The sequence below is a fragment of the Lagenorhynchus albirostris genome, chromosome 1 (assembly GCF_949774975.1).
Source record: "Lagenorhynchus albirostris chromosome 1, mLagAlb1.1, whole genome shotgun sequence".
In the NCBI taxonomy this organism is placed as follows: Eukaryota; Metazoa; Chordata; class Mammalia; order Artiodactyla; family Delphinidae; genus Lagenorhynchus; species Lagenorhynchus albirostris.
In genome coordinates, this window is record NC_083095.1 from 155,786,646 (window position 1) to 155,799,009 (window position 12,364).

Genomic DNA, 12,364 nt, shown 5'->3' on the forward strand with positions numbered 1-12,364 from the left:
GACGGCGGACTCCTCTACATGCTTAGGTTTCAACGCCACTCGGCCACTTCTGCTTCCAGGGCAGGCCACGGCTGCCAGCAGTGAGGCTGGTGTGGACTCACCGGCAGATGCGGTCCCCAGCACCACAGGCTGCGTCCTCGCCACACTGACGTCCCAGATGCCATCCCTGTGGCCGATGTACTCCTTCACGAGCTGGCACACTGCCCTGGACGTGGTGGTCTTGAAGCTGGAGACGATCTGAAATTGTGATGGTAATTTACTGAGCGAATGTGTTTAAGTTAAAAAAAAATAAGACAGCATGTCTTGAAGATGCATAAATCACTGAATAGAAAATTTTAAATGTTACAGCAACACAACATAGGTGCAGCTGGATCTCACATAGCAGGAAGAAAGTCCTTATGAAGGCCTCGGAAGAGCCCCACGATCCCCCCCACTTCCAATGCTTGCCTACCTGTGTACCTTACACGTCCTCTCCCACAAATCCAAACCATCAGACAAAATATCCAAATTTTCAAAAAAAAAAAAAACTTAGGAAGGTATACCCCAAACCCTTAACACTAATTATTCTTATTATTTGGGAACTTGTGCTTTTTTATTTTTGGTAATTCATACCAACCACATTTTATCAGGAGGAAAAGAGTACAAGGCAGGGGAGGAAACAAAAGACAACATTTGTAATAGATGAGGTTACTGAGCATGGGCTCAGCACCGGCCCTGCACTAGGAAAGGGCTGTCGCTCTGCTCCTGTATGACACAAACAGCAAATAATTCTCACTTACTTTTATAAGTGCACGAGGAAGATGCTAATTAAACACAAAGAGTTTGGTTTCTAAATTGTCTAAGATAAAAGATGGCTTTTCAGCTTTTAATTAAATTAGAATCATTAAATTAATCAGAATACTGAAACCGTAAAATCAAGTGAAAAAGAAAAATGGGTGGTATTACAGAGCTGTTTTAAACACTGATTTATTAGCAAAGCCCTAAAAATGTATCTAAATTTATTTTTAGTATAAAGGCTTAAAACACAATCCACTGTTCCACCACCTCAGGATGAGCCTTCAAATGATTCCTGATACAGTGAAAGACTAAAACAGATGCACAACGGAGAGACCCACTCTTCCACAAGTTAAATAAACAGGCTCCACTGACTGGGTTTAAATTTAAAAGAAGGGCAGGATACAATATGAGCTTCCAAAAGAAAGAAGGCCTTGCTCAACCTCACACCCTCACCTTCCTCTTCCTTCTGAAAGCTCATATCCCACCCAATCCGGCAACACCGCGCGGTCCCTCCACAAGGAAAAGTGCTTTTGTGCCTCTGGTGCCCTTCAGACGCCTTTAGGAGGGGCGGGGGCAAAGCGCACGGTGAGTGGTGGGAAGCTTCCCAGACAGCACTGTTACGAGACACAAACCGCCCCGACTCGACCAGCAGAAACTGGGGTCATGGCCAACATTCCGGTCACGGCCAAGACTCGTGCCGACTGCATTTCCAGAGGAGTATGGGGAGAGGGCATGCAGTTGATGATACTGAGCAAACGGTCTCAGGTGCTGCTTCCAGGTGTCCGTCATACTCTGACCACCTATGAACTACTTTAAAAATGTGGACTCAGACACAACTGCAAAGAGGCCCACAAGACAGACTGAATTACTCCCAGGGAACATTTGTGATGGAAAAGCAGAAGGATGCTTCTGAATTATTCTGCACTGAGATACAACTTAAAGTGCTCTAAAAAACCAAAACAGGCTTTTTCACAGCAAAAGATACTTATCTTTATAAAAACCTGTGTGAACAATTTCACAAGTTCCCATAAAGTGGTTTGCCGGTTAGAATGTGGCGCTGTCCCAACAGGCCTTAGAGCTGAGTCCCAGGCCCCCAGGAAGGGTGGGTCTGCGGGAGAGTGAGAAGCCTTCCCGGCTCCACTATGAGAACTCACGCTGTGGCCAGGGCAAAACACGCCAGATCTCCATGTTCACCTTCACTCTTTAAGATGGGTGCACAGTGCTATGAAGATGGTTTTTTCTAATCCAGATGAATTTTTAGTTTCTAAAATGACTGGGGCTTTAAATATGTCTAACACATTCTTTTAAAGCAATTATTGTACATATTTTTACCTTTGCCCAATTCTTAAGTTTTACTACTCATGGTAAGGGGTAACTCTATATAATCCTTTCTTCCTCTACTTCAGAAATGATCACAGGGAATTCCCTGGTGGCGGAGTGGTTAAGAATCCGCCTGCCAATGCAGGGGACACGGGTTCGAGCCCTGGTCCGGAAGATCCCACCTGCCACAGAGCAACTAAGCCTGTGTGCCACAACTACTGAGCCTGTGCTCTAGAGCCTGTGAGCCACAACTACTGAGCCCACATGCTGCAACTATTGAAGCCTGCACACCTAGAGCCCGTGCTCCTCAACAAGAGAAGCCTCCACAATAAGAAGCCCGAGCACCACAACGAAGACCAAACACAGCCAAAAATAAATAAAATTGAAAAAAAAAAGGAATGACCACAAAGTTTTGGAATTCTAAGATCATACACTGTATACATAAACTGGAATAAACAATATAATTCAAAACAATATAACAAGAAGTTAGATAAGGAAGAACATAACCCCACTTGACATTTTAAAGAAGCAGTTTAATGTTAATTTATTAAAAACTGCAAAACTACTAAGTGTAAGCTAGATAATACAGAATAAAAAAATTTTAATTAGCCACTTACACTCTAGAGTAATCAAAGGAAACACAAAAAGTCAGCAATATTCAGATTTTTAAACAACAAAAAATTACCAAAGACTTTCAAATAAGCAGAAATAGCGTAAGACTGAAGCTGCTCCTTGAATTGCAGTTCATCTCACTGTGGATATCATAAGTAACTTTAAGCTGAAGAGAGCAAATTGGAAAAGTAAAAAGCTAACATTAACTATAGCCTTCACAGCAGACTCACCACAAATTTCAACTTTTTTCTAAGGTTTAGCAAAAGTAATGTACACTCATTAAGGTTAGGTAATTAATTTATCTTTTGTTTATTCCAAATACTCCAACGTGGTGATGCACACAAAATTACCTCAAAATATTACTTCATAACAGTACTCCCCCATAGATAAATTAATTCCCAAATAATTAAATCTTTGCCACTTTAAGAAGGTCAGAAGAAGATAATTTTTAAAAAAGCAAAATATGACAAATATCTCTATTTGCCTTGGACACAGACCTTCATTTCTTGATCATACTTAGAAAATTAAAGAAGCGGTGAACTAAAATGTAACTATAGCTCAGAACGTAAGTTCCACTGCTTTATACCCATTTATTAGCTTCTCCAAACTCAGAATCTCCATATCAAGCCAAATAACAATACAAAATGTACTTTCCCACAAAAAAAAAACCACACTAACACATAATGTATCAGCCGCAGTAACAAAGGTAACGTCCAGGTGTCTATGCACTGTGGCCACTTAACATCGACAATACTCCTTTTAAAAATTAGGTTTCTATCGCACATATGTGCACACCCTACATACACGTGACAGGCTGAGAGCCACACGTACCTTGCTGGTGGAGGCCTTGTAGGTAGTCTTCAGTTTCTGAGAAAGCTGGCTGGTACTGTGACTGGCTGCAGAGACACAGAATCAACCGTCAAGACAATCACACAACCAAAGCACCATGAACGTCAGAGCTGGGACAGGGAGACAGCTCGCCCCACCTTCTGTTCCACACAGGAAGACAATGCAAGCCAGGGGCATGGGACACGGGGCTTCCCGAAACCTCCTCTTCCTTCTACACCCACACCCAAATTACATTATTCCAAGTCCTGATGACTGCAGAAAGGAAGTGAGTCCTGTCCTCCACTAAATTCCAAACTCCCTCCGAGCATAATGTGTAGGGCGAGTCCTGTGGGAAGGCAGCCTTACCTTTGGTTTTGAGCTGGCCCTTACTCAGCTCTGCCCCATCGATTGCTTGTCCTTCGGCAGCTAAACGGTCATTAAGAGTCTCGATTTCTCTGCGCACTGAAAAGTAAAACATGTACTTTTGATGTATATTCACCAAATCCAAAAGTGAACACATAAAAATGTTATACATTAGTACTGTCTAAACAAACACAGGAATGATATCCCAGTAAACAAGGTCACATTTACAGAGTTCCAAAAAACTCAAGACATCATTCCAAAATTAAAAAGCCCACCACACTTCCCACACCAGAAAGACCTTGTGCTATCGGGTCCTCAAGCAGGGCTCTTGGATTTCAACATAGTTCGTGTCCTTTGTACTTTATTCAATGCACTTAAAAATGTTATTCTGACACTGTCCAAAACTCAATGAAACACTTACAATCTAGCTGAGAATACTGAAATTGGGGGGAAAAAACATACAATAACAAAACCTAACTATTGTTGCCTGGCACCACAGAGCACAGTGAGGATTATATACCTCAAAGATTAAAAATTCAAGGGGGGAAAAAAAAAAATTAACATTTGGGAGTTCCCTGGCGGTCCAGTGGTTAGGACTCGGTGCTCTCACTCTCAGGGCCCAGTTCAATCCCTGGTCAGGGAACTGAGATCCCATGAGCCGCGCATGCAGCCAGCACTTGGGCTCTGCGCCTGCCACTGCCCAGGCTGCCCACGGTGTGCTGAGGCTACAGGGAGGGCGGGGAGGGTGGTGTGGAAGGAAGGCCGAGGGCAAAAGGCTCGGAACAGATCCAGCCTGAGCATTTGGACATGTTCACAGGCAGCAGGAAGCCACCAAAACCATTAAGCAACTGACAGTGTAAACTCCAAGTACCTCCAGCATTAGTCGTTTGTAGCCCTATAGTTTTTCTTGAACAAACTGCATCAACTCATAAAACATAAGACCTTAGATCACAATGGAAATTCAGTAATACCTGGGTTGTTACAACTCTGATAACAAACCCTTAAAATCAGATGCAGTACACGGTACCTAATTTTTATTTGATAAAAAGTTGGCATAATTACTCACTCTGTAAATTTTCAAGGTGGACTTATAAGAGAATCCAATATTAAAACATTAAATTTTCCAACAGCAAAGTTTAAATGACACAGGATTACACTGTCTTCACCACTGATCCACACCAATTACTTCCAGAGTGAAAAATATTTTAACAATGCAAATGCTATTTATTAGTATTCAATTTTTGGAAACAACTTAAAAAACATGAAAATCCTGATTATGATTACATTTGCATAATATAAATTTTATAAACACAAGCTCTATAAAAATAACAAAAACTGGACTTTCCTGGTGGCGCAGTGGTTAAGAATCCGCCTGTCAATGCACGGCACACGGGTTTGAGCCCTGGTCCGGGAAGATCTCACATGTCACAGAGCAACTAAGCCCGTACACCACAACTACTGAGCCTGCACTCTAGAGCCCGCGAGCCACAACTACTGAGCCCGCGTGCCACAACTACTGAAGCCCGCAGGCCTAGAGCCTGTGCTCCGCAGCAAGAGAAGCCACTGCAATGAGAAGCCCGCGCACAACAAAGAGTAGCAACTAGAAAAAGCCTACACACAGCAACGAAGACCCAACGCAGCCAAAAATAAATAAATAAATTTTAAAAAATTATTTTAAAAAAAATAACAAAAACTGAAGATAATGGAACAGTGAGAGCGTAAAGAAGGACAGGTTCATTTCCCAACGCTTGACAGTGAAGCATGAATGCATGTGGCCTAAGGCTGACATGGCTAAAATAGAAGATTATTTCAATTTACAAAAATTATCATGACCAAGAAGCCAAGGCAGCCCACAGACGGACCCTGCCTTTCTGACCTCTGCTTTCTTAATTGTGGCCGTGAATGCCTGGCTACCAGCTCCAGAGACACATGGAGAAAATTCCCCATCCCTCCTCTTAGGATTTGATGATCTGGCTGCCAGGACAGGACGACATGCAGGAGAAAGGAAGGACAGCTGCGTGGGGAAAATCATTCCCAGGGAAAAGCAGTTAGAAAAACCTTTCATCAAAAACTGCTATGGGGCTTCCCTGGTGGCACAGTGGTTGAGAGTCCGCCTGCCGATGCAGGGGACACGGGTTCGTGCCCCGGTCTGGGAAGATCCCACATGCCGCGGAGCGGCTGGGCCCGTGAGCCATGGCCGCTGAGCCTGCGCGTCCGGAGCCTGTGCTCCACAATGGGAGAGGCCACAACAGTGAGAGGCCCACGTACCGCAAAACAAACAAAAAAAACTGCTATGGTGAATGACACAGGTAATGGATCAGTCGTGCCAGGGACTTCCCAACCTGCCCAACTCTAAACTAGCATCCAGGCAGCATCCCTGGATTCAGAGAAAGTGGAAGTCTCTGTATCAAAATCACTGCTTAAGTGTTAAGGCTGGAAAGTTGGAAAGTACGTCCTTAAAACTTAACAGACATTTAAAAAAAGAGGATAAAGTCCAAAACAAAACAAAAATTATCGTGAGAAGAACTAAAAGCAAAATATGCAGAAAATGTTTTCCTTTGCTGTGTGGGATGGGCCTATAGGCAGGGGGTAAAGGTAGATCTTTCCTTCTTACACTGCTTGACTCTTTAAGCAAATGAATGCATTGTTTCTAAAATTTAAAAAAAAAATCTAAAGCCAAGCTAATTAAAAATTCTTTTGATTTACCTTTAATAAGTCAAACAGATAACACACACATTTTAGGAAGTTCTCTAAACACAGTATATTTTAAAGAAATGAATCAATGTTTTCTTAATTTATAGTATACTTTGTGTAGGGAAAGTTATAAGATGCATTCGTTCTTCATAAAATCATAATTCAGATTGCCAGGTGTGGTCAGCAGAATACTGCCTGCCCCAAAGATAACCTGTGAACACATGACCTGGTGGCAAAGGAGCCCTGCAGGTGTGACTGAGGTGAAGGACCTCTGATGGGAGATGATGCTGTGTGACCCAGGCGGCCCATCCCTCCCACGTGTCCCTAGGAGTAAGTCAGAGATGGACAAGGAGGACTCTGCCTGCCACTGATGGCTTTGAAGATAAAGAGGAAGGAAGGCCATCGAGCCAAGGACGGGGGAATGCCAGCAAGATGGGGGCCTCTGTCTTCACACCACAGGGAACTGAGATCGCAACCCAAACCAGCAGGAGACACACTCCTCCTCATGCTCCAGAAGGAGCACAGCTCTGCCAACACCCTGACTTGAGTGTGCAGAGCAGTCAGATAATAAACGTGTGCCATCCTGAGCCCCTAAAGTTTGTCAAAGCAGAACAGAAAAGGAATACAAAGGTGAATGTCTACCCACAAATTAAACTCTCAAATATTTGTATGGAGAAGTGAAAAGTTATAAAAGTATTTAAAATAAGAGAGATACTCACATTCTAAGTTTTCAATATAAAGGTTTTCAAATTCTCTTTCTATTTGACCAAACAGTTCCAAAAGAGTACTGCGAACCGAGGAAGGCAGTTTAGAATCCTGTAGAAAAAGAAGATTTTGCTTAAAAGGAACGAAAGAGTGAACGAGAAACTCTGACACCAAGCACCAATATAATTTTTCCAAAGTGAATTATTTAACCTCTTTACATATTTTATTTCTTATACATAAACACTCAAAGAACTTAAAGTTTCTAATTTCTACAGATGAAACTAAAATCAAATTGTATAAATGGTTACCCAGGATGGCATGAGATTTAAGACCAAGCATGTCTTCAAACATGTAACTTCCTTTCACAAGGAAAGAAACAAGCATACCTTATTCAAAAACTCCCAAATTTGTAGAAAATGAAGTTATAAAAAGCCTTTAAGCTCTAGAATATGGTATTATAAATTAATTTTAATAAGCTGTTTACTAATAGAAGATATACCTTACAGTCCTCATGTTCACTGTGCTTCAAGCAAAATAAATTGGATCATTTCCTGTAACTCTACTCAATACCTAGAAGATTGTTATAAGGAGGGAAAAGAACCCTCAGCTGTAAGAGCAAAACGTTACCGGCTAAATGAAAAACCCAGGTGGAAGCTCCCAGGCCTTCGCAGGTGCTCTGCCCACCTCCAGCACCCTGCCCCCACCAGGCGGGAAGTCAAAGGAAGCAGCAGCAGCAGCAGCTTCCTGGGCCCGGTGTCCTAAGCACCAACTGTGTTCTCAGGCACTCACTTTCCAGGCACTGCTGGTACTGACAGAGGCTATGTTCCACTCCAACCTCCTGAGAGTGCAGCCTAGACAATATTTTGTATGTGCCCCACCCTACCACTTAAGAGTTATTTTCAAACAAAATTCTTAAAAGATATTTCTAAAATAATGTTTCAATGGTTAACTGATGCCAATGTAATTTTCCAAGTGAGTTTTCAAATTTATATGCAGCATAAACTTTTTGATGTTTAATGAGTTGCAAATACAAAAATAAGACATAATGTTTATTAAATCCTTTCTCAGATTAACTTCTTAGGAAGACAGGAATTTTAGGCAAAATGATCTGTAATGATACCAACGTTTAGCAACATGTTTTGAAATAATCACAGAACATGAACGTGAACTTTACAAGCTACTTAAAGATATGTGATGCCACTTGTTTAAAAATTCAATCTGGGAGAATTGGTGATAAGCCTCTCTCAACAACCCTCTAAAATACCAATAAAAAAAAGAAACGACATCTTAAAATAACAATGAACGCAAAATAAACCATCACAATTAACGTCTGACACCCTGTCCACCTGCCTGTGGCCTCCCCCTGCCCATTCTCCCGCACCCCTCATCCACTTAGCCCTCCTCGAGGGGGCGGGGGCGGCACCGGTTGAGAGCCTTGTGGGCCCCTCCCAAGGCCAATCTCCTCTTCCGTGTATCAATTCCTACTCACCTACCCTCACAGTATTTAATGTTAAGGTCATTATTCAGCAATTGAAACGTTACCTTTACTTCGAATGGTAAATGCAGCTTCATGTAAGATGTAATTGTAAAGGGAGACAATGTCAGCATTAACTTCACTTGATAAAATAAAGACAATCAAGAAGGAGACGTGCAGTGAAAGGGGAACTTCTCGACCAGAGGCAAGCGGAGCACAGCCCAGCTCTGCGGTTGCCCCCAAGTGAGAGGTGCTGAACTTCTGGTATCATTTGAGAAAACTCATGACACAAAAGCTACGATTCAGTAAAGTTCTAAAAGAATCTGTGCTTTGTCACAGCCGACGTGAAAGAGGAGGCAGGAGGCCCCTTTCCCGGCCTCAGTTGATGCTTCCCGGTGTAGACACGGGCCTCCCACCTCTGAGCCAAGCAACAGTGCCTCAAATGCTTCCGACTCGTGAATCCAAGACACAAAATTCCCATAAAGACTCCCCAAGAACTGACAGCTTGACTGCAACCCTGTCTAGGGTAATGACCTACGGCTCCACTCAGATGCCCTCATCATTGGCCTCTCGCACCTGAGGTCTGCCCCTTGCCTACCATGCCAAGTGCCCATGCCCAACACCGTCACCACCGTCCTGCTGCCACGGAACTGGGCAGAGCACCCCCACCAGCCCACAAGGGAGCTCCTTGTCCACCAGCAGGCACCGACCCGCCCGCAGGGTTCTGAATGACCCTCATAAAGGGTTACCCCGAGATGCAACTACCTGCTGGCTCTACATCACAACGGGGACAGTGCAGAAGGCCCTGAGAACATGGTGTTACCAACAGAAGATGCCAGCAGAGACGGCTGTAGAATTGTTACTGCTTGAAATTTAAGTAAATCTAACAACTTAAAAGTATCTTAGACTACCTGCACTATCCAAGGGGGTAGCCAACAGACACATCTGACTAAATTTAAAAGTAAGTTAATTACAATTTTTTAAATTCCTCAGTCCCACTAGCCACATGTGGCTCTTGGTTCCCATATGTGATAGCACAGATCTACAACATTCCATCGCAGAAGTTCCACTGCACAGCTCTGATTCAAACATTCCTTATGAGAAGAGATCAGAACGCAGACACCCACAGAGGGGTGACCTTGTGAGGACACAGGGAGAAGATGGCATCCACACCCAGGAGAGAGGCATCAGGAGGACCAACTTGCCCACACCTGGACCTCCAGCTTTCTGCCTCCAGGACAGGGAGTAAGCAGTGTCTGCAGTTTAAGCTCCCAGTCTGCGATACTTTGCTACGGCCATCCAAGCTCACGAAAAACATCAAAGCCATTTTGGAGGCTCCTTAAATCTATGATTTTATTTCCAAATTTAAGTTAAAATGCAACCATTTCATTTATTCATCCAGTCAACACGTAAGAGGACATTAAGTGAACGTTTACCACATGCCAGAAAAGGCGGCGCTAGGTTCCAAGCACACACAGCTGCCTCCTAGAAACACATCCTCCACATCCCGGCTTGCTTCTAACAAAGTCAATATGCAAATGAGCCAGTTTCTCAGATTTAAGCCATATTTTCCTTTAACATTATGGCTGATGAATTAGTTCTAATTGCAAAAGAATGATTATAAATTTATATGTATTTATTTTTTTACGTATATACTTACGCCTATGTAAAGATATAGCAGATGTAGCTATAATTTATTTTATCATAACATGTATTTTATTTAGGCTTCACGACAATGTTTTTTTAAAAATCTAACATTTTCTTCATCATAAAGGAACTAGGAAAAGTAAAAGCAAACTTATCAATAAAATATTAGATCATTTAATCAAAGGTGGTACCAAATTATCAGAAAGACATAATGTAATAAACAGCAGATAACACACTCAACTACAGCAAACACAGGATAAAGCCAAGAAAAGTTACTGAAACATCAGATTCCAAAAACTCTGCAAAGAATAGAAAGAGATCATTATACCTGATTCTCTTCTCTTCTGGAGACTCTGAGACAGAAAACCTAACTACACTGTCAATTCACCTGTACAAAGAATAAAAACTAGTCCAAACTGTCACACCCACATTTTTTATTAAGTACTGTAAACACATTAACCTGGAAACCGAATTCTGTCTCTGTGTAAGCTGTTGACAGCAGTTTTAACTGGTTTATGAGGGAGGCTGTGTGTTTTGGTAACCCACACTTTTTCTCTACTTTGGAGACCTGCATATATTTGGCTATGTTTGAAACACTGCAAACATGATCCACATCTTCACCAGACACTCACTTGTCCCTCTAACATGTCTCTCGGCAGGCCAGTCCTCTCCTGCTCTGAGCTGTTAGTTCTTCGTATGGAAAGGCTGTGAGATTTGCGTTTCTGTTTTGCTTGGCGAGCAGTTGAACAACTCCCGCTTTCTGTGGGCATTACTTCTGAAAGGTGATATCCTGGTCACTCCTGCAAGAAGCTAAACAGGAGCAGGAAAAACAAGTACTTTATTTCTGACACAGCAAACTGAAATGAAGGAAAAATAGATGATTACTTTTCATTGCAAATTTCCTTACTATGTTAACATTTATTATGTAAATTAGAATGTGATAAATTATCATGTTTTAAGATAGAGACCACAGCCTTTATTAAAGAGGTAACTTTTTATCAAACTTCATTAACATCCTTTAAAAAAAAAATCAAACAGCAAAGAAGGGCTTAAAATAACAACTCTCCCTTAGCCCACTCTCGGCAGACTCAGCCTACTCCCCAGAGGGAACCGATCCTAATTGAATTTTCCAGGCTACAGATTCTAGAGCAATGCCCTCCAAGAGAAATCCAATGCAAGCCACACATGTAATCATAAATTTTCTAGTAGCCACATTAAAAAAAGAACAAGTGAAATTCTAATGATCTAACCCAATATGTTTAAAATAATATCATTTTAGTCAACGTAAAAAACGCAAACGGGGTATTTCAGTTCGTAAGCTCCCCGTTTTCCTTCATACTCACAATGCCTCTTGCTTGGAACCAGCCATGTTCCCAGTACACACCTGTGGTCAGGGCCACCGTTACACAGCATACCTGCACGGCATTCCAATATCCACATAATGCAAACATTGTCCTTTACCCATTTTGGACATTATCTACTCATTTCCTGCTATTATCAATTCCTCCTCCCAATATAATCACATCACTGTTAGCTAATTATTATTTTTTTTCCGCTGAGCCATGTCTTAGTTGTAGCATACGGGATCTGTCTTGCCACGTGCAGGATCTTTAGTTGCAGCACGTGGGATCTAGTTCCCTGACCAAGGAACGAACCCAGGCCCCCTGCATTGGGAGTGCAGAGTCTTAGCCACTGGACCAAAAGGGAAGTCCCAGCTAATATGATTCTAAGAAATATATTTACACATGAGATTTTCCTTCTTCAACTGCAGATTTACGTCTTGGACATTACCTACTCATTTTTTGCTCTTATTGGTCCCTCCTTCTCCCAATCTATTTTAGTGCATGTAATTTAAGTATGTACTTATGTTTCTTCCTTCTTCAACTACTGACAGTATCTTTGGGTCCTCACTCTGTTAAGTGTAGAGTATCCCACCTTTTCTGA

General features: G+C 42.2%; 1 protein-coding gene across 4 annotated transcripts in view; it reads right to left on the reverse strand.

Annotated features, from left to right (window-relative positions):
- Positions 1–12,364, reverse strand: part of WDR37 (WD repeat domain 37) — a 56,154-nt gene that overhangs the window by 33,847 nt on the left and 9,943 nt on the right. For 3 of the 4 annotated variants that reach the window (XM_060156373.1, XM_060156384.1, XM_060156365.1), the window contains exons 2-6: positions 11,053–11,230; positions 7,314–7,410; positions 3,904–3,999; positions 3,541–3,605; positions 102–237 (exon numbers count right to left, since the gene is read on the reverse strand). In XM_060156373.1, the coding sequence (XP_060012356.1) occupies positions 102–237; positions 3,541–3,605; positions 3,904–3,999; positions 7,314–7,410; positions 11,053–11,190 (532 nt within the window). In that variant the 5' untranslated portion in view covers positions 11,191–11,230. Of the gene's footprint in view, positions 1–101; positions 238–3,540; positions 3,606–3,903; positions 4,000–7,313; positions 7,411–11,052; positions 11,231–12,364 lie in introns of those variants that run through there. The other variant, XM_060156392.1, reaches the window with a different exon arrangement.